The sequence below is a fragment of the Polypterus senegalus genome, chromosome 2 (genome assembly GCF_016835505.1).
Source record: "Polypterus senegalus isolate Bchr_013 chromosome 2, ASM1683550v1, whole genome shotgun sequence".
In the NCBI taxonomy this organism is placed as follows: Eukaryota; Metazoa; Chordata; class Cladistia; order Polypteriformes; family Polypteridae; genus Polypterus; species Polypterus senegalus.
In genome coordinates, this window is record NC_053155.1 from 289,587,395 (window position 1) to 289,611,304 (window position 23,910).

Consider the following 23,910-nt stretch of genomic DNA (forward strand, 5'->3'; position numbering starts at 1 on the left):
CAGACCCGGCACTTAAAAGTTTCTCTCGCACTTTCGCTGAGGGAGGGTTTCCGCAGTAGCTGCACTTATGAATATGCTAAGCACAGTCCTTCACCCACAAGTATTTACCTTATATGGGCAGGCACTCAATTATGTGGGAGGCGTGATGATGCGAGACGCAACTCCGCCTCACATGGCGACCGAGCTGCAGGCTATGGCCATATACAGTATATGGACGAAAGTAGGTTTCAGTTATGACCGTTACACGTAGAATTTCGAAATGAAACCTGCCTAACTTTTGTAAGTAAACTGTAAGGAATGAGCCTGCCAAATTTCAGCCTTCCACCTATACGGGAAGTTGGACAATTAGTGATGAGTGAGTGAGTCAGTCAGTGAGGGCTTTGCCTTTTATTATTATAGATATATATTGGCGTGGCCACCCCTGCGGTCCTTGCTTTTCTTTCTCCAAGTAACCGATCGCCACACAATCAGCTCTGTAATAGATGTTAAGCAATCTGTAAACTTAGAGCGCCGATTCTTCAAAACGTTTAAGGAACATTGAACTATCTTCGTAGTTCTAAAAGGAGCAATTGATTGAGTGCGTTTAGAGTTCTTGGGATGAAACTGTTTCTGAACCGCGAGGTCCGTACAGGAAAGGCTTTGAAACGTTTTGCCGTGGGTGAGGTAGTGTGTGCTTGATTCTCTTTCCGATCAGCTGCTGTGATTCACACTCAGATACAGTGATATAAATACTCCGAGTTGTGCAGTGAGAGTAATATGGAAAAAGATGATCCGCTGTGGCAACCCTAACAGGAGCAGCTGAAAGAAGAAGAAGGTGCAGTGAGAGTAACAATGCTAAAGCAGTTATGGTATTTGGAATACTATGGCTATTCCCTGGACCATTATATTGTTACAAGTTAATTACAATCAGATGCATTACACTAATAAACAATATGTGGTTAGTTTCAGTGTATTTATAATGTCACGTCAGGAAAATAAGGTGTAACCACACAGGAACAGTAGCACTGCTTTGACGCTGGGTGCCGCCAGTCTGCAAAACCGAGCAGAGAACTTGCGTACGACAAGGTATGAGGTACCGTGGAAAAGTGCGTGTCTTTGCGCCAAGTGTAAGTTTTATACATCGCGATTTGAACGTGGAAAAGTTCTTACGCAACATTTCTGTGCGTACGCACCGTTTATACATGAGGCCCCTTATCAGTCAGGTGAGAACGAAGCTTCGGTACACTGCTTCAACACAACATATTTAATTAAAGTGATACAAGTTTTAAACGCTTGGTGTCAAACATCCCATCCCTATGTTATTAACCAACATAAATAGCCAAAGACAAAACTACAAACATCACACACTATAATAATTTAGACTTCATTAAAGTTCCTCTCCCACTAATGCCAACCCTGTGACATCAGCTAAGTTTAATTACCAGGATAATTAACTTGGACCAATGAAAACTATTAATGTCATGGGTAAACTATAACAATGAAAGTGTATTGTACATTATTTGTAGATTCAAATGGTTTTTCATTTAAACAAACTAACTCAAACAATATTTTTCAGATGTTTCTCATGTTTTGCAGGTCTCTACGTGGAAATAAGATTTTTCTGCTACCAGAAGATACATTTCAGCCATTAAAAAAACTGGGAGAATTGTAAGGAGACATTACTTATGATATACAACATTAGGCCAGATTACATCAGTTTTTTTTTTCTTTAATTAAACATATTTTGTAAGCAACTAAATTGATTCTGGAAATGCAGCTTGTATGTAATATATGATTTTTTTTTCTATTATTTTAGACTTACCCTGTTTTTGAGATGGACCAGTTATTTAAATTCCACCTTTCAGAATGCTTCCCATACTTATTAGTGCATTTTAATGCCCCCAGATATTAATACTATCCCCTAACGTCTCTCTTTCATTTATGGTGCCAGGCGCATCTGGAATGCTAAGCTTTGCCCCCAGGAAGCAAAGTCCAGGAAGCTCCCTCTGTGGTTTCCTTACTTCCTTATGTTCAATTGTGGGGCTTACTTTACATTCTGTAAGGCCCACCGAGTCCCTGTCGTTGTTCTGCGCCCCACACTTGCTCTGAGATTCTATCTGTAAAGCCTGGGTCCGTCACCTCCTAGAAGCTCATGGAAGTGCTCACTATTTCATCAGTGTGATTTTTAATAGGTTTTGCATGTTTTCAGTTAAATTTCTTTGTGTCATTATTGCTTTGTTAGATTAAAAGACTTTACCTTCAGAATTTGCCACAATCTGATTAACTATTATGACTATTGATAAGGACTTTCTCTTTGAGAGTGGATGCAAATAAAGCCATGTTCATTTCAATTAACAAAATTACATAATGGTTTGGTACATGCTAAACATTTAGTACATTTATGGGGTAAAATAAAAAATAATATTGTTAGGAAATTATTTTATTTTGTAACAAATGCAAATCATATAAACCCTTTTGACTTTACAGTGTAGATTCTATTCTAGACTGACCAAAATTGTAACATCACACAAAACAATGGTATATATTTTCTATTTTTCAGAGACTTGTCCAGCAATGGGATTAGAGAATTTCCGCATCATATTTTCAGAGATTTAAAACTTCTACAGATTTTGTAAGTGATGAGATTCTTTATTAAAATGAGTTGCCATCATATTTGCAATATGGCATTTTGGAAAGGTCAAAACATCATAAACTTAATAGAATGAAAACTAATTCTATTTTTTTACATTAAATGTTACAAATAAAACATGAGAATAGAATAAATCAGTTCTAAATCTAACCTCAAATAATTCCTCCTGAAAGTAAGGCAAGAGTTTTTGTAATACTTTTGTACTGTTGGATTGATTACATTGTATAAAAATGCAGTGCTATCCCACAGTGACTAGAAGGATTCTTCTTATTTTACCACTCATTTAAGGAGCTTGCTGTGCCACACTAGGATAGTGACAGTATGACTGCAGTGAGTTTGCCCCTTGACTGTATATCCTGCCCCCACTGTGGCCACTGGAGCTGCTCAATTGGATTCTAGTCTGCCTGATGAGACTTTTACCATTTGGGGAGGAATAGAAGTAAAAACATTACGTTTGCAAAGGATATCAAGATAGGTGGATAATCTGGAATCCGTTTAATCGTTACAGAGTGACCTGGACAGCATACAGGCTTGAACAGATTTATAGCTGATAAAATTTAATGTCAGTAAATGTAAAGTATCACACGCATGAAGTAAAAATGTTAGGTTTGAATACACAATGGGTGGTCTCGAAATGGAAAGTACACCTTATGAGAATAATTTAAGAGTCATAGTGGACTTGACACTAGCAACTGCCATACAATGTTCAGAAGCCATTAAGAAGGCTAACAGAATGTTAGGTTATATGACGCCCTGATGTGTAGAGGACAAGTCCAAGGAGGTTCTGCTTAAGCTTTATAACACACTGGTGAGGCCTCTTCTGGAGTACTGTGTGTAGGTTTGGTCTCCAAAAAGGACAAAGCAGCAGTGTATAAAGGTCCAGAGAAGAGCGATTAGGCTGATTCCAGGGCTACAGGGGATGAATTATGAGGAAAGATTAAAAGAGCTGAGCCTTTACAGTTTATGCAAAAGAAGATTAAGAGGTGACATGATTGAAGTGTTTAAAATTATGAAGGGAATTAGCACAGTGGATCAAGACTGTGACTTTAAAATGAGTTCATGAAGAATATTGGGGCACAGCTGGAAACTTGTTATGGGTGAATTTCACAAAAACATTATAAAGTTTTTCTTTACACAGAGAACCATAGACACTTGGGATAAGCTACCAAGAAGTGTGGTAGGCAGTAGGACTTCAGGAACATTCAAAACTGAACTTGACGTTGTTATTTTGAAAGAATTAAGTGGATAGGACTGGCAAACTTTGTTGGGGTGAATGGCCTGTTCTTGTCAAGAAAGTCTAGAAGGAAGTACACCTCGGTGTGGTGACAGTCCTGCAGAGAAGAGCTCAGCCTTTCCCAATGGGCTCCTTGGTGGTGGCCATGTGTCCCATTTGTCCATTAAAAGTATTACAAATATTTTTCCATCACTGTCAAATTGGTGTACTTTTACAAGTTCATTATTTTCCAAGGCATTCAATATTTTTTCAGGAACTGCCTTAATGTCATCTTCTGGCAGCTCCTAGTGAGTTAGGACAGTTCACAAGCACTTTTAAATCCTGATGAAGTTAGGAGTAGCTTCCTAACAAAGGAGAACAGATAAAAATGCTTTTACTCCTTCTAAAAGTGTGACCAAATTAACATCACATTTTTGAGCCAGTTAGCACCATTTTCCTGCTGTGAGACTTCTGATAAATATGAGCACAGATCTCAATCCAAATGAGAATTTAGAGCTGGACTTGAAAAAAGGCTGCTCACTCACAATCAACATGCAACCTGAAAGAGCCCCAGCAGTTTTTCCACGAAATACGGGGAAAAAATCAGTTTCTAGATGTACAAAGCTCATAGAGAGCTGTGCACACAGACTCAAGGCTGTTATGGCTGCCAAAGGTGCATCTACTAAATACTGACCTGAAGCGGGTGAATTATGAGATAAATTATTTTGTGTTTTATATTTGTAATTCATTTAGAAGACTTTGCAGAGATATTTTTTCACTTTGCCATGAAAGAGTCTTTTTATTTTGATCAAAGTTAAATCCACTGTGATTTAATGTTGTACAAAAATAAAGTGTGAAAACTTCCAAGGTGGTGAAAATTTTTCTTAGCCACTGTATTACATAAGTAAACTGTTCAGGTAATTTTTATAATTTCTACTGTAAATAAATTATGTGTTTGTAAGTTTAATATTTTTATGTATTTTTAAAATAGTCTTCAATAAAAATCCACAATGCTGTTGTTCTTTATACGCAGACCCCAACAATGCTTTCTCATTTGTTTTTCAGGCTCCCCTTGATGCCACCATGTTGGTGTGTTGGTAGTCATGCCACTTACACACTGCATGACCAATGATTCATTCATATAAGTATTCAGACCCTTTACTGTGGCCCTCCAAATTGTGCTCAACTGCATCCTGTTTGCTTTAATTTGATAGAATTTGATTGGAATCCATCACTGGCAAACTGAATTGGATGGCATCATTTAGAAAGGCACACACCTGTGTATATACAGTCCCACAATTCACACAGCATGTCAAGACAAAAAACAAGCCATTGAAGTCCAGGGAACTCTCTGTTGACCTCCACAATGAAACTGTGGTGAGGCATAAATAAGGGCAAGGCTATAAAATTATTTTTAAAGTTTCAAGTGTTCCCAGGAGCACAGTGGCCTCAATAATCAAGGAAATGCAAAAAGATTGGAAACACCAGGAATCTTCTTAGAGTTGGTTCTCGGACAAACTGGGAGTAACTGGGAAAGGAGGGCCTTGGTCAGGGAGGTGGACAAGAATCCAATGATGACAGCTTCAGAATTCCTCTGTTGGAAGAATAGCCATGTCAGCAGCACTTTATGATAGAGTGATTGGACCAAAGCCACTCTTGAAGAAAAGGTGTATGACAGTTTAAAGGTTTCTGACAGCATGAGGAAAGGGAATCTCTGGTCTAAGGAGACAAAAATAGAACTCTTTGGGCAGAACTCCAAGCACAATGTCTGGCAAAGATGAGGCACAGTTCATCAACTACCTAATGCCATCCTTATGGTGAAGCATGATGGCGTTGGCAGCGCCATGCTATGTACAGACTGGGAGACTGGTTTGAATTGAGAGAAGGAGGAATGCAGCCAAATACAGAGAGGCCCTGGAAGAAAACCTTCTCCCGAATGTTCACAGTCTCAGACAGGGACAATGATTCACCTTTCGGCATGACGATAACCTAAAGCATACAGCCGAGACAACACTGGAGTTGTTTCAAGACAAGTCTGACTGTGCTTGAGTTGCCCAGCCAAGCCCCTTAGAACATTTGTGAAGAGACCTGAATGTGGCAGTTTATAGACACTTTCCATTCAATCTAACAGAGCCTGAGAGGATCTGCCAGGAAAAATAGGATAAGCTGCCCAAATGCAGATTTGCAAATCTTGTAGTGATGTAACTGCTGCCAAAGAAGCTTCTTCAAATTACTGAATTAAAGTTCTGAATACTTCTATGAATGAGAGAGTTCAGCTTTTGACTTTTAAAAAATCGGTAAAACTTGCTTTCACTTGGTCAATATTGGCCAATTAGTGTTGACTGATGAGCAAAAATGACAAATTTATCCATTTAGAATTAAATCTACTGCATGATAAATTTTGAAGAAAGTGAAGGGGTCTGAGTTCTTTTATATATTGTCAAGCTTGAGTTGTACAGGAGACAGGAAGATGGGACCAGGTTTCCAAGGAAGATTAACTTTATTGCTGAACAGGCAGAAAGAGTTTACTCAATAGGAGTTTATCTTCGACATACAAGCGCACAGGTTGCAACTTTTCAGCTTAAAGGAACACAAAATCTTCTTCGTTGAGCAGGTTCAGTGACTCGGTATGCAGTGCCTGGGGTAGCTGCGGTCTGGAGGAGAGAGGACAGAACAGTGAGCAATTCGGCCAGTCAGGGTTTGCTCTTTGAAATGTTTTAAACAACGTTAAGAACAAGAAGCATGTTACGCGGTAAGAGAGCAAAGCTGCAGCTGATCCAGCCTAAGATTGTGTTTATTTTCCATTCTAATACTATTTAGGAGGAGGTTTTTGAAGGGAATTCTTTGCCATTGGTTTACTGTTTAACAGAGAGTAAGCACACAGCTAAGAGAGTATCACCATACAGCATCCGACACTACGAGGTAGGAGTACAGAGCAAAGGAGCCACCAAGCTGTCTTTGAGCAACCGCCGCCACCATCAAGAACAGCGAGTCAGCTGGTCACTATATCTATACTAATAAAAGGCAAAGCCCTCACTGACTGACTGACTCACTCACTCACTCATCACTAATTCTCCAACTTCCCGTGTAGGTGGAAGGCTGAAATTTGGCAGGCTTATTCCTTACAGCTTACTTACAAAAGTTAGGCAGGTTTCATTTCGAAATTCTACGCATAACAGTCATAACTGGAACCTACTTATGTACATATATACCGGCCATAGCCTGCAGCTCCGTTGCCGTGTGAGGCAGAGTTGCGTCTCTCATCATCACGCCTCCCACGTATTTGAGTGCCTGCCCATATAAGGCTGTCCGTCAACGGCAATCCAGTAGAAACACTCTACCGCTAAATATTCACGGGTTTAGGGCTGTGCTTATGGAAACAAAGATGAGATGGACAATATGGTGTTTGGCACAAAGTCAGCGAAACTGCGAGAGAAACTTTTAAGTGCCAGGTCTTAGCTAACATTAAATAAAGCCATGGACATCGCACGAGATAGCATAAGCACAGCTCAAAACCTTTGATGCATTTAGTCCGATTGGCTTACAAAGGTTAGGCAGGTTTCATTTCGAAATTCTACGCATAACAGTCATAACTGGAAGATACTTACATCCATATATACGGCCATAGCCTGCAGCTCGGTCGCCGTGTGAGGCGGAGTTGCATCCCGCCTCCAGCGTAATTGAATGCCTACCCATATAAGTTTAATAAACGCGGGTGAAGGACTGTGCTTATGCAAACGAAGATGAGATGGTCAGGGAGACACGTTGCTGCTAAATATTCGCGGGTGAAGGATTATGCTTATGCAAACGAAGATGAGATGGTCAGGGAGACACGCTGCCGCTAAATATTCGCGGGTGAAGGACTGTGCTTAGCATATTCATAAGTGCAGCTACTGCGGAAACCCTCTGACGCTGAACAAGCCTTTGTACACATATCAATAGGAAAGCAAGGTGTAAAGCTTAAGTTTTAATTACGTTCATAGACACACTGCCGCTAAATATTTGCAGGCAAATCCACAACTTAATACCGGGAATGCCTGTTGAACATCTTAGATTCATGAGTACCGATTTGGGTAGTGATCACTTCGATGAATGAAACCTATTCAAAAAACACATTACACAATTGAGAAGGCAGCAAAAGAATATGAAGCGAGTGACGCGTACAAGCATATTCATAAGTGCAGCTACTGTGGAAACAAAGCACGGTGTAAACCTAAAGTTTAAATTAAGTTCATAGACAGGCTGCCGCTGGCGTTTGTCATGCCTACGATGAATACGATATTCGCGAGATACAAGTTTAATGAGAAGACGCAGGGTATAAACGAGACTTTTGATCACTTTGTAACAGAGTTAAAATTGCTGTAACAGAGTTAAAATTGCTGGTGAAGGACTGTGCTTATGCAAATGAATAGGAAAGCAGGGTGTAAAGCTTAACTTTAAATTAGGTTCATAGACACGCTGCCACTGACGTTTGTCATGCCTAAGACGAATACGATATTCGCGAGATACAAGGTTAATGAGAAGACGCAGGGTATAAATGACACTTTTCATCACTTTGTAGCAGAGTTAAAATTGCTGGTGAAGGACTGTGTTAATGCAAACGAAGATGAGATGGTCAGGGATAGAATAGTGTTTGGCACAAACTCAGCAAAAGTGCGAGAGAAACTTTTAAGTGCTGGGTCTGAGCTAACATTAAATAAAGCCGTGGACATCGCAAGATCGCACGAGATAGCACAAGCACAGCTGAGAAGCTTGATGCCTGTACTCCGAGCGGCTCACATGAACTGACTTTGCAGGACTGGGAAAGGTAAACCCATGCATGCAGTGTGTGATGTCTCAGATAAAGAAGAAGACGAGCTGTTTATTGATGCAGTAAGAAAGGAACAACCCTCTGAATCTGAACAAGCCTTTGTAGACATATCAATATGAAAGCAAGGTGTAAAGCTCAAGTTTAAATTAAGTTCATAGACACGCTACCGCTAAATATTCGCAGGCAAATCCACAACTTATTACCGGGAATGCCTGTTAAACATCTTAGATTCACGAGTACCGAATTAGGTAGTGAACACTTCAATGAATGAAACCTGTTATCTTTACAACGGTTGACAAATGGAATATAACTTGAACACAACACATCCTCCAAATAAAAAACTTGATTGAAAGAAATAATGATAATCAAATCCTTGATCACAGCAACTCTCATAACAGTGACAAAACAATTACCTTGACAATCATGTTACGTTATTTTTAAAATGTTTCCTTTTCTTTTTCATAACTTCTTTAACACACTACTTCTCCACTGCAAAGTGCGGGTATTTTGCTAGTCTTATATATGAACGTCTACATGTGAAAATGTGTGTGCCTGTCTGTCCGGCTCTGAAGTGAGAGGCTACAGCATGAAGCTCTAAAAGCCAGCAAGGTGGCCCCAAGTTAAAGAGTCAAAAGAAGAAAGAAGTGTGAGGCTACAACATCAAGCGGAAAGAAAGCGACTCTGCTAATGAAAGATAAACTCACTTATCCGCTAATACACAAGCGAGGCGAGCGCATCTGCAAAACGAAACCTTCAAGGAGAAAGAAACTTGCTTATCCACTAATGACGAGGAGGGGCGTGCACGTTCACAAAACAAAACTGCCTACTCTGCATTACGGTATTTTTTCTGATGATTTAAATAGTTTCTAGGAGCCCTGGCTTTTTACAGCACGGGCTTCCACAGCTAGTATATATATATATATATATATATATATATATATATATATATATATATATATATATATATATATATATATATATATATATACTGTATATAAATTGGAAAATGCTTTTATTTGGCCTAGTAATCTGAAGCTTCTCACTGAGACAACATGCCTAAATCCTGTAACTCCTCAGAGGCAGCTTGCTCTTGCCATACAGTATACAAAGCAGCCCTTTAGAATTTACTGGACTCCCTATGGACTGCTTCTAAAACTTGATCTGATAAAGGCATTCTGAAAAAAACATCATCTTATCTTGACTGAACATACTGTTTAAATATTCTTGGCCAAGGTCACCAGCAGTCAATTTCTGACCAGAGGGCCTCAGTTTGCTTGATGTTTTGTTAGGTAGTGGAATATTTGAACATCTGTTTGAACTAATTCTGTGCATGTTGCGGTAGCAGTTCTTAGTTCAGGTTTAATTCAAGTACTTCAGAGATCCATTAGGTGTTTATTACTTTGAATTTTGTTTCCTTTTTAACATTTGTTCCTTTACTCTTCCTGAGCAGAAGGTTATAGCTGATGTCTCAGACACATTTGCTCAAAATCTGACTCACTGATTGTGTTTTTTTTTTGTTTGTTTTTTTTATTTATGCCATCAGAAATCTATGAAAACAATTACAGAGTGTGTTCATGTGGTGATAATAGATTAACAACCTTGGTATTCTGAATTTTCACCTCATTTTTACAGAATATCAAGCCAAGACAAGCTTCCCCTCTAGTGAGTGTTTCAACATACTGAGTTAAAAACAGTTGCTTATCGGATGTCCAGATTCCTGTTCCTCTTGTTCTGTTTTTAAGTGGGTTCAAATTTTGGTAATTAAAAACAATCAATTCTGTCATGTTATTCCTGCAGCTGCTGTTACTTTCCTGAAGCAAAATATCTGAACATCTTGTTTATGATCTTTAGGAATTTTCAGGTCTCTATGTGTTTTTGTTGGCTCCTAGCTGTTCAGGTTCAGGCCCTTCAGACTTTTCTTAGTAATTCAGTATATTAATTATTGAAACCCTATCTGGGTCTTATTCCAGCCTTATGCACTTTGGCTCCAGCCGCTACAACCCTGAATTTGCTTAAGCACCTTCAACAGTGGAGGCATGAAATAAGCTCCTTAAGCCCAGAAAACGTGTCAGTTAATTTGTTCTTTGAATCCTTAGCCACATGTGTACGCGATATTCACTAATGCACTACACACCTACAACTTTTACTCTGATTTATACTCTACTCTTCGGTTTTTCATTTATTTATTTTTTTATCCTACTTATTCTAATATCACATTATAGGGACCTGAGTGATAAGGCAAAACTACACAACCATTAATAATAATGCTTTACATTTATATAGTTCTTTTCTAACTACTCAAAGCGCTTTATATAGTGAGTGGGGTGCTTCAACCACCATTAATGTGCAGTGTCGACCTGGATGAGACGATGGCAGACATTTTTGTGTCCGTGTACTAACCATACATGAGCTTTCAGGTGGTGAAGTAGTGAGAGACAGTTAGCCAGTTGGAGACAAGGGATAATTAGGGAGCAGAATGACTAAGCTTTGGAGGGCAATTTAGCTAGGACATTATTAGGAGAATATTAAAATAAGAGTCTCACAATTTTAAGGCTGCAACTAAAAAAATACTTTTATCCTTTTTTTCCAAATCAGGTCCAGGATACATCATTCTGACCATGAGAAAATATCTTCTGTGCAGATGGTTTTCAGATAGGAGTAGGAGTTTCAAATTAGCAGCAGGGAGTCAAACCCAAGTTTATTCCTTGAATTTCGGGAATTCACTGGGGAGTATTTGTGGTTTTTATTAGCTATTCTGAAAGTTTGTTGATTGTTTTTATGCATTTTATACTGTATGTATAGATTCAATTATAATCATTGTGTTTTTGCAGGAATATATCAAACAATCCCTTGAAACAAATACACAGCAGTCAGTTTGAAAGCTTAATCCAGCTTCAGTCTTTGTAAGTATTTAATTCACTCTTTTATTTCATGCCATTCAAAGCAGACATCTTCTCAGAGCTTCTTACATAAATGATTGCTCAAGACCATGGTACCAGTACCCATGATATGGCACCTGGTATATCTCCAGTCTGAAATGGGACCTCTGACATATCCTAGGGCTGATTTTTCACAATGTGCATGTTATGATTTAGACACACACACACACATATTATAAATATATATATATATAATCGCAAAAAACAGACATAAGAGTCATAAAAATGTTTGGGGCAGCCACCCATATGTTGGTTTCCTGGCTGCAAAGTTGCAAAATGTATAACAGCACTCATTTGCTCAAAACCGAGTCCAAAACAGAACTGAGGGAATAGGGAAAAGGTGGAGGCTTTTAAAGGAGAAGACAGGAAGTGAAGTCAGATGGGTTTGGTATATAAGGGTCTTCAGCCATAGGCTTGAGCCTGGACGTGACATCAAAGGGGCCGGAGCCAACAAGGTCTTCCTTAATAGGCTCAGACCCGAAAGTGATGTCAACAGGGCCATTTGGAATCTGCCATGGATGGTCTGCAGGAAAGCTAGAAAAAGAATCAGTGCACTCTGCCATATCCTGGTCTGGCTCGGAATTGCCCTTACTCAAGCCCTTTAGGTGCCTTCCATGTGCACGTGTGTGACTAATATATATATATATATATATATATATATATATATATATATATATATATATATATATATACTTTTTTTTTTCTTTAAATCCATTTTATTTCAAGTTCATTATTGTATTTTTGGAAGGTTTTTGACAATTGAAAATCTCCCTATGTGATTATTTTGTACGTTATTGTCTCTATTAATTTGCTAATAATTATTATTGTTATGTGTTTGGTTTACCATGATATCATTTTGTTAAAGCTTTGTGTGGTAGAAATCATTACCTTAAATATATATCTATTAATAATCAACCTGAAGAACAAAGCAGGAGGAAGCTTGTCCATTGCATCTTTTATTTCTCATCATGAAGTGAGATACCTCTGGTCAATAAGAAAAGTTACAGGCTAACATTTAAAGACAACTGAATGTACATAACAGTTCTGAATTAATCCTGATATTTACTCTTATTTGTTTGTTGGCTTGCACCATCTGAATATTTTCTCTGTTTGGTTAAAAGACATGCGGTGTTTTCAGCAACCAACATAAAAGTCTAATTTCTGCTACATTCTTACAACACTTTTCAATACTTGTTGAGTTCCTGTGTGTGTGACATCTGTCAGTTCTTACTTTGTACATGATAGTCAGCCAACTTCTTGAACCATCACACAGGACCTTCTTGTTCTTTGTTGTTTTTCAACAAACTCTTGTTGTAATTATAAGAGATGTGAACGTTAGCTCTACACATTTGTTTTATATTAGAGCAGCTTTTTTAATTAAATTGAAACAGGTGTTATCATTTTATTACGCAGATCCAACAAGTTATATTTTTGAGTGTTACTAGTTTGAATATTCATGTCTGAAGGTTTTTAAAAAGCACAGGCACCCATCTAAATGTTGACATTCCAAGTGCAATTCCCCCATATAATTTGTTGATAACATTTTTTGCCTTTAATGCGCATGAGCACAAACACTATGATACATTTTTCCTCTTTCTTCTTCATCTTGATGAGCCTGTTCCTTCTCCTTACCTTTTTATGTTTGCTTGAGGACCACTTACGTTGATGGATTGGGCAGAGTCAGGCTGAGATGAAAGCTCTTCTTCCACGTCAGGGAATTCCAGGCCATGAAAGAAACTTTATAGTTCTGGCCTTTCTTTGTTCCTTTTATTCCATTATCTGTTAAGGCTGTAACAACAGCCCAAAAACGGGTACAATCGCTACACTTCACCACCTGCGAAGAAAATAGACGATGTTCGAAGGATATATTACCATTAAAAAATATTCGGTCCTCTACCCCTCTTCCCCCTTCTCCACGCCTGCCACTGCTTGACAAAAACCCATATGGTAGTTCAGTTGGTTAGATAAGCGAGTGTTTTGTAATTCAAGGTACAATATTTAGGCATTTACGTGAAAGGTGACTGGGTGCTCATTCGTGATCCCATTTTCCCCGGATACCCTCCCCCACCTCTCTACCCTCACCGTCCAATTCTTAATTCCCAGTGCAAAACACACACGAAATAAAAGGCAAATCAATAGGAGAAGAAGTAAACATAGTCTGTGTGATGAATCCTGTCGTACAATTCTCATTGACGAATGAAAAAATGGACCTTCTTGCTATCCTGAATAATTTAGAAACACGAATCCAACTCACCGGGAGCACCCGGAGAACCACAGGTCCATATACCACAACCCCTTGCCTCCTCTCGGGGATTTGCCTCACAGTTTCCAACTTCTGGGTGGCCACCCACACAGAGCGGACATCCCTGGGTGAAATCTGATCGTTCAGTATTCTTAGGCGTAGAAAGCCAAGCACCTTGCCTTCTGCTTCTTTCCCTTCCTCCTTTCTAGGTCCGTTGTTCCCCTTAAAATGAAAAGTTTCCGGCAGAAACGTCCATTTCCTGCTTAGTTGTCATAGCAGCATAACGCCCGCACTAGGCAGCTAGAATCCTTACCGGGCGGGGTCCTACCAGACTTAGTAGTCCACAATAATGCCTGCAGGGATTTTTCTTTGTCAACCTCCAGACCATATAATACAGTGATGGCCAGTCGAGAAAGCCAACCCGCTTGTTGCATTATGTACTGTAATCTTGCTACAAGGTAGTGGAATAGTCACACTCATGGTGCAACTGTGGTTATGATTTCTGGTTCCTGTCCACATAAGCACTAGAGCGTGCATTTTAAAAACAGGTAATGAAGGTGCGTTTGTGAAAAAAAAAAATTAATAATGGTCACTTTTGCTTAGATTCATTAACCACCATCAAACATTGTTGCTTTCATGAGCATGAATAAATATTTGACTGAAATGTAATTATACGCTAAATTTTCTAAAATGTTATTTTTACTTTAATCTCTTTTATTATATGTCACATTGAAAATTTTGTTCAATATGGTGCAAAAATCATTTGAAGTGCTTTACATATTGGAAGAGTGACCAGTCTTTTCTATACATAAAGATGTTGTGTGATGACAATTTGTGTTTCTCATCTGTATATTGTTGAAAGTACAATATTTAACTACAATAAAGACACTTGTATGCCTTTTTTAGAGTTCTTGAAGGAATTGAGATTCCCAATATTCACACAAGAATGTTTAAGCCTATGAAGAACCTCTCCCACATGTAAGTTTTCTTTTCTTATGTCCTCCCTGCTTATTACAGGTACTGCTCATTACCTGCTCTTACACTTCCAGAAGACTTCTGTACCCTCCTCTTTACACATTTTCTATGTCTGATCAATTATGTAGCAAAGTGGAATAGTTTTACATGTTCAGCATTGTCTGACAAACAATCTGTCGTGAGTGATCATTCGGAGCAGATGCTTTATCCTTACCGAGTTTTTCAAGGAAACTCCAAAACAGTAGTCAGACAGATTGGGTTACAGAGAATTCATCACAGCAACTAATACTAAATGGAGCAAACACAAATCATGAGGTTTGCAAATGAGCATGAGTTCCAGAAAATAAGAAACTAGGATTCATTACAGGTTTAATTTATTTTTTTGCTTTAATTTTCTGATCGTTGCTGATTTTTATTGTTTTTCTGGCAGTGCCATTTTGTGTTCTGTTTGTCACCGCCATTTTGTAATATTTTTTTCATGGCCGCAGTTATAGTCTTTATTGGCACTATGTGACAAGGAGGCCAAGTGGTAAATTTTTTCATCATTTTCTCCCATATACTGTACTGGATACTGGAGAGCAATCAATGCTCAGTATTCAGGCTGTTGATAAAATTAGTTTTTTTTTTTTAGAAAGTAGGACAGAATAGTAAGAATTGTCAGCACTCGATAGATGACTCAACATTGAACCTTTATTACTTTTTATCATAAAATCTGATCAATTTAAACTTTTTAACCTTTATTAAACGTCTTAGTAAACTTTTAAACTGTTACAGGCTTTCTGATTCTCTTCCATAATGGCAAAAATGGAAAAGCAACATTTTAGTCATACCTTATTTTCCATTTAACACCTTTTTAAGTCTTCATTGGCTGCAAAAATAATCAATTACAATTAAACACTTTGTAACATAATCAAAAAAACTTAAACATTGTTATTTCTTATGGCTGTAAAAACAGCTCAATACTTTGTAGCCACAAAGAATTCCCATTGATCTGTAACTATTGTAAAATGTCAAAACACCTTCAACTGCTGTCGCAGCATTCTCTGCTTTACCTGGTCTCACAAAAAACTCTGTCATGTTGGCTGATGAGTTCTTTCTCTTAACAGCAGTCTTGTGCTTTGCAGAGTAATTATGAGTTTCTCACTTCGCCTGCTCCTTAATTTGCTACTGACACTCCCTTACTAGCACTACTGATAGCACATTTGGCTGTCCACTTGTGTCCCGGTCGAAAACAAGTTAAAAAAAAAAGACTTGTCGACTCAAGGAAACTAGCATCATAAGCAGTCTTAGCCATGTTTTGTTTTTCTATTTTTTATCTTGTTATGGACATCTTCCAAAAAGGCTAAGCACCAAAAGAAATTAGTGAACAAAACTAAACAGTGAATAAAATAAAGACAAAGGAAAAGACAAAACCATTGTTAGGGAACCAAAAGGTCAAAGTTGAGAAAAACCATTGCAAAAAATGTTCTAACTGTTATTAGAAATCCTAGACCATTACTACAATGATTTTTAAAAAAGTCGAGTTGAGTTTTGTTTTCTTTTTTTATTAAAATTTTATTGATTTTATTGTAATGGGATTGGGACACCAAGGCCGTCTGAAAGGCACTTCAAAATTGTTGTCCAGAATGATGTTAATTTGCTGCAGGCCCAAAACATGTGACCCAGTGAGGCTGGAGCTTGATTGCAGCGTTCACAGGTTGGGTCTTGCTCTGGAAATATTTTGGACAATTTCAAGCGAGACAGATGTGCTCGATATATAATTCTGAGTTGAATAATTGTATGTTTTGTGCTCAAATGAGTTCTCTGCATTGATACCTTCCACTTCTTTTCCAATATCTTGAGTGGTAGATCTTTTTCCCATTGTCCTCTTGGATCTTTGAAAGGGAGGGACTGTAAAATATTTTTATATACAGTATTGTAGAAATGATGACTAAGTCCTCAAGACTGAGCAATATTTTTCCAGCATTGAGGAAGGTGGGAGATGGGGAAAATCGGGCAGGTTCTGTTTGACAAAGTTTCTGATTTGAAGATAGTGAAAGAAATGTGTTGCTGGAAAATTAAATTTGGAATATAATTGTTCATAGGATGCAAAGATGTTGTCTATATAAAGATCTCTAAGCAATTTAATCCCAAATGTTTTCCAGATATTAAAAGCTGCATCTGTTTGCGAGGGTTGAAAAAGGTGGTTCTCATGCAGAGGTGCCACAGATAAAAGATTCTCCAACTTAAAATGCTTTCTACATTGGTTCCATATTCTGAGTGAGTGAAGCACTATTGGGTTATTAGTATATTGGCGATAACTTACATTTATTGGGGCACAAAGCAGGGAATATAAAGAAGTACTTCAGGATTTTATTTCTATTGCAGACCAAGCCTGTGTTTGTTCATCTATTTGTGTCCAGGTTTTTATTGCTTGTATGTTTGCTGCCCAGTAATAAAACTGAAAGTTAGGTAGAGCCATGCCACCTTCTGCCTTAGGTCTTTGTAGGGTCGCTCTTTGGATACGTGGATGTTTTGAGTTCCAAATAAATGAGGTTATGGTTGAATCTAATTTCTTAAAGAATGATTTATTGATGTATATTGGAAAGTTTTGAAATAAAAAATAAGGTTAGGAAGGATATTCATCTTAACAACGTTAATTCTTCCAGCTAGAGTGAGATGGAGGGTTGACCATCTATCTAAGTCTTGCTTAATTTTATTCATACAGATGGCAAAATTTTGTTGATAAAGAGCTTTATGTTTACTTGTGATGTTTACCCCTAGGTATTTAAACTGATATGCAATAATAAAATGGAAGGTGTCCAATCTAATATTGTATGCTTGAGAATTCACTGGAAAGAGCACACTTTTATTCAAATTAATTCTGAGACGAGAGATCTTTTGAAATTCTGAAGTGCTGTTAAGACTGCAGGCACAGTATTTTGTGGGTCTGATATATACAGTACCATATCATCTGCATATAGAGAAATTCTCTGATAACCCCCTTTATCTGATAAGCATTTCAACAGTGAACTGCCAGTGGTTCAATGGCGATTGCAAATAGCAGTGGTGACAAGGGGCATCCTTGTCTGGTACCATGTTCTAGTTTAAAGTAGTCTGAGCAAATGTTGTTAATACAAACTGAAGCTTCTGGATTGGTATACAGTAGTTTGATCCATGCACAAATATTTGGGCAAAACACAAATTTCTCTAATGTAGTGAAAAGGTAGTTCCATTCAATCATATCAAATGCTTTTTCTGCATCCAACAATAATAACAACTCCGGGGTGTTTGACTTTGCAGGTGAATATATTACATTAAACAGGCATCGGAGATTGGAAGCTAAGTGTCGGCCTTTAATAAATCCAGTTTAATCTTGTGATATTACAGAAGGCAGCACTTTCTCCATCCTTCTAGCTAGGGCTATGGAGAGTATCTTATCATCATTATTCAGAAGTGAAATCAGTATGTATGGTGCACATTGTAATAAGTCCTTGTTTTGTTTAGGAAAGACAGTGATTAATGTTTGGTGAAGAGTTTGAGGTAGAATTTGATTGTCTCTAGCTTCTGTAAATGTTGCTAATAAGAGGGGAGCTAGCTGAGTGGAAATTTTCTTATAAAATTCGACAGGGTAGCCATCAGGGCCTGCTGCTTTCCCGCTCTGAAGTGACTTTATAGCATCTAGTAATTCTGATAGCACCAGAGGTTTATCCAATTCCTCTGCAATAAAAGTATCTATTTGTGGTATCTGTAATGTATCCAGAAATGCATTAGATTGTGTTTTGTCTTCTTTGAACTCAGTAGAATATAAGGATTTACAGTAGTCTCTAAATGTGTGCATTATATTTTTATGGTCAATGATTTTATCTCTGTTTGTGTTGGTGATTGCTGGGATTGTATTGCGAATTTCTTGCCTGTGGATTTGTTGCGCTAAGAGCTTATTAGCTTTCTCTCCATGCTCACAGTAATGATGTCTTAATTTAAAAATGAGTTGTTCAGTTTCTTTGGTTGTTAAGAGGTTGAGCTCTGAATGCAAAGCCTGATTGAAGCAGGTTAAGACGCCATCTGCGAAATGAGTATGTGGAGCATAATGATTTCAGCTCCAAGATCAAAGGGGCATGGTCAGAAATAACAATAGTACTTACAAAATTTAATCACAGGCAGTAAATTATTATCTATAAAGAAATAATCAATTCTTGATTAGCAATGATGCACTGGTGAGTAGAAGGAATATGTTCTTGAATTTGGGTTTAGAAACCTCCAGGGGTCTGATAAGTTGTGGTCAGTTAAAAACTGTGTAATTGTCTTTGCAGTGTTAGATGTCATCCCCCCTGTGACAGGAGACCTATTTAAGAGTGGATTTAAAACACAATCAAGGTCCCCAGCCATTATAATTTTATGAGTGTTCAACATTGGGAATGGATGCAAATACATCTTGTATGAATTCCCTATCATTGACATTGGGTGCATAAACATTTATCAAAATCATTTTACAGTTAGATAAGTTGGCCCATGACAATCACATATCTCCCTTCAGGATCAGATACTACATCTGATGCTACAAATCAGACTGCTCTGTGTATAAGAATTCCCACACCTCTAGTTTTCTTTGTAAAGTTGGAATGGAACATTTGGCCAGTCCAGTCTTTTTGCAGCCGGACCTGATCTTTGCTTGATAAGTGGGTCTCCTCTAAAAATGCTATTTTAGTGTTTAAACCTGTTAGATGAGAGAATACTTTCTTTCTCTTTAATTCATGATTCAGGCCTTTAACATTCCAGCTCACAAAGTTAACTGTCCCATCATGGAGACATTGATTCTGAATTTTTGATGTCATTTCGTAGTCTTAACTGGAAGTGACACAGCTTTAACCTTAATTTCCAATTTTCCCACGAGTTATTGCCATGCAGCCAATTGTTAAGTTGGAAGTTATAATTATAAGAATTAGATAGATAGATTAGATATAGGATAGATAGATATAGTTTGCTCTCTTTCTCTCCCCCCCTTATCCCTCCACACCCCCATTTGCCTTCCCACGTGAGGCTGGACCTCATTTCACAAAGTCCCAGTCCTCTGACATACCCAGAGACAAAGCACGTCCAAAATAAAACAAGCCCTCCAGCAGCGGCATTTGAGGATTAAAAAAAAGAGATATCTTTTGCCGATAAAGTCTAAATACTATAAGCATAACATATAATCATCAACAGTCTTGAAATATTAAGACAGTAAACCCGGGGAATGGTGTTAAAAAGTGGCCCTGAAAAAGCATAGTAAACCCTAATGCAATCATAACAATAACAATAAACCATGGGTATGATGTTAAATAGTCTCCTTTAGAATAGTTTAAAACCAAAAAAAAAGAAAGAACTACTTTAATTTCTTCCACACATACGAGTGTAATTGTAATTAAAACATAAACAAAAAGTGACCAAGAAGAAAAAAGGATGTATAATTATGGTACCCGTATCATTGCAAGCAGATCAGAGAGCAGGTAATATCTTCTTGCCATACCATGACAGGATGTGACTCACTTTCATATTTCAAAAAAGCGTCAGGATCAGCTTTCTTAACTCCTTTTCTGCTTCCTCCTTGGAGGAGAAGGTGAGATATTTGTCTTGAATATCCACTTTCAGTTTGGCAGGATACAAGAGGCTGTATCTGAAATCGACTTTCATGTAACCGTTGTTTAATGTTGTAAAAAGCTGCACGTTGAGGGTGAGAAATCAGGGAAAATACGAATGTGGTTATTTTAATTATGGTGACCTGGCTTCCTCTTTTTCTTGGACATGTCTACTTTTTGAGTTTTATATCAGTTCAGCCAGGATTTATAGAATTTCCAGCATTGTCATATATTTGCTCATTACCCATACTGTGTACAAAAATATTGGTTTACATATTTTCTTTCTTTCCATGCATTGCTGCTTGATTTTTTAAACTTGGATGTGATACAAATTAGTACAGTGCAGCAAACACTGGATGGCCTTTTGAAATAGAAGTAAGACTTGATAAGTGATTTTTGTCTGGTTACAGTGATGAACACCTGCCTATAAACACTCACATGCAAACCAAACAGCGCACTGTGTTGACCAAAAACAATGACACCGATAGGTAGTGATGTCATCAGCAAAGCATTATAAAATAATGGAACAAATTACTTTAAACCATCACACTTTTAAATTCAACTCTTTACCCCCTTAGCTTCCTGCCAGTCACCCCACACATTACTTTTATTCTGATCTTGTTTTCTTTGCTCATCTCTTTGATTAGATCACTTTAAATCAGTGCTTCAAGGTTGCTCCATATTAGCACTTCTATGTTTTGCTGTTTGGGGAACCAGAACCTTTTCCTTCATACTGACAGTGTTTGAAGTCTCACCAGTATTCAGTACCAGCATTTCTGCTTCATACTCTCTGGCGCATGGTCTCATTTTCATTATGCGACTCTCAAAACCTCTGGGTATTATAATGACATGAATGTTAATTGGCAGCTATTGCTTGAAAACTGTAGTGAGGAGTACATGGACTCCTACTTGAAATATATCTGTCTGACTTTTGCGCCACACAATATATATATATATATATATATATATATATATATATATATATATAGTAACGGAAAACATAGAAAGACATAAAGGTTTTGGGGCAATGTATGAAAGAAAATATACGCAGGTTATAAATCAGTTGAAAGAGGCATGAAGATGTCTTTATATAAGCAGATCACAAAGTGACTGATCCAAGATGGTGACACGTCTGGTTAAGTACAGGCCAGGCAGGAAGAGGCGGATCCAGGAGGAAGGACACCGGAAATGACATCAGAGGAGGTAGGGCTGTAAATCAACCAGGTCTGTAAAGGGAGGAATAGAATAGGAGTTAGTAAACAGTGCTATTTTGTAGATTGGAGAGGAATTACCACCACCAGAGCCTTTAAGCTGTCCCCAAGGCTCATGTGTGTGACAATATATATATACACACACACACATAAACACAAAAGGAAGACCTCCATGGTCTGCTGTGTAAAATCTCTCCATTCCATCTCATTAGCATTAGGGGAACAAGAGGTGAAGAAATTGAAACACCTCCTTTTTTCTACTTAAATAACTTTAAACATATACTTGATGAATGCTTAACAACCAAAACAGTGTGTTTCTCACATATTTTTTTGTTTTTCAGAGTAGAATTAACCTTTACACATTTTGTTTCAGATGCAGGCTCTTCTTTAATGTTTCTTTTATGCTCATAAAATATCCCAGCCTGCAACATTGTAATTGTTCCCCTGATAACTGGGTAACTGTTGGGTTACTTTTCAGTGCACCATCAAAAATTGCTATTTGTATTGTCGTATTTCCTTGCTGATTCCCTTTTTTAATATCTTTACATCTTATTACATACATCTCTTGATACCCACTATTTATAAATATTACATTTATCCAATCTTTTTCACTAGTTTTTCCTCGAAATAACTTGTGCTGGCTGTCACATTTGTTTAAGTGTAGCTTGCTTAATTTCAGGACTCAGCTGGCATGGAACAGAGAGACATTTTAATGCTTGCTGGAACTACAAGACATGCAGCTGAGTACTGCCAAAAAAGAAAAGGTGGCTGGGAAATATAGTGAAAAACATCTTGCAGTGTAAAGAATAATATCAGCCTTGAATGCTAACTTACAAACAAAATTAATGCCTTTTATTGAGCTCAAAAGATCTTGTCTTGTTTAGAAGCCAGAGCTGAGGCTAGCACCTGCATACACCAAGATAACTATGGTTAAGGGGAAATGATCTCAAAGGTAGTGTCAGGCTATCTATAAGATTTGAAAATGATGCTAGCTTACTTATATAACTCTGCTTATTTCATTTGGACAGTGGCTGCCACAGAGCCAGTAATTTGTTGGTGTGTGTTGGTGTTTGTGCTTGAATAGTGAATGTGTCCACAAAAAATGTAAGAATGATGGATAGGATGGCAGAAAGCATAGTCAAAAAAAGTAAATAAATACATAAATTGCCTAATACTCAATACCATTGCTATTCTTAGAGTAAGTGAATAGTGACTATCGGTCACAGCTGTGTCGTATTCTCTGTAACATTCAACTTAAAAAGAGCACCGTATCTATGTTTGTCATGCAAAAAAACTTTCCTTCATCTTCAAGGAAGGCAGTGACAGAGTACAGATGAGAATGCAGAACATTTCTTTATTTGCACAGAGTTATGCACAAATGTCTACTTTTGTACTGTTTCTAACTACCATTATCTCATCTAATTCATCTCATCATGTAACTCGTAATATGCAGAACTTTATTACCTCCTCCAATCAACTAACACCACCAGTAATTTCTGACTTATATCAATTCTCCCATTAATCTGAACAGTGCTTCCTTAAGAGGGGTGTTTAGTGGATTGTCCTATTGATCTTAGCACCGCTTCACAGGAGGGGTGTATGGGTTTTCCCATCAGTTTATCCTCTTTATCTGGAGGAATGTTTGGTACTCATTTACTTCATTCTGATCTTGGAAAATTCCATTAGTGGCTTCTCTAAGATGAGGCAGAGACTTCCTGTGTTTTTAGCTTTAATTGGCATTTAGTTAACATTTCCTGCATATTTAATAATAGTTCCTTCTATTATGGCTTCATATATTTTTTATATCCACAGCTCCACAGTGCACTCCATCAGACACTTGGTATTGGACTTGGTGATGTTAGGCTTGCGTGCAGCTTCTTGGCCATGGAAACCCACACCATATAGCTCCTGCCACCCAGTTTTGTACTTACATTAATGCCAGTGGAACTTTGGAACTCTTCAGCTATGGAATCAGCAGAGCGTTGGTGACTTTTACACACCATGCACCTTAGCAGTCGTTGACCCCACTCTGCGACTCTATGTGGTCTTCCACTTCATGGCTGAGTTGCTGTTGTTCCTAAACACTTCCACTTTCCCCACTCACAGCTAATCATGAAATATCCAACAGGGATGAAATTTCACAAACTGTCTTATTGCAAAGGTGGCATCCTATCACAGTACCACTCTTGAAGTCACTGAGCTCTTCTGAACGAGCCATTTTGTTTCACAAATGTTTGTAAATGGAGACTACATGGCTAGGTGCTCGGTTTTATATGCCTCTGGCAATGGCTGAG

At 37.9% G+C, this 23,910-nt stretch overlaps 1 protein-coding gene across 1 annotated transcript in view; it reads left to right on the top strand.

The window, feature by feature from the left end:
* LOC120523981 (relaxin receptor 2-like) overlaps nt 1–23,910 on the top strand; it is a 345,306-nt gene that overhangs the window by 246,856 nt on the left and 74,540 nt on the right. Inside the window, exons 12-15 of the mRNA XM_039745737.1 lie at nt 1,576–1,647; nt 2,540–2,611; nt 11,484–11,555; nt 14,740–14,811. Coding sequence (XP_039601671.1) covers nt 1,576–1,647; nt 2,540–2,611; nt 11,484–11,555; nt 14,740–14,811 — 288 coding nt within the window. The remainder of the gene's footprint in view (nt 1–1,575; nt 1,648–2,539; nt 2,612–11,483; nt 11,556–14,739; nt 14,812–23,910) is intronic.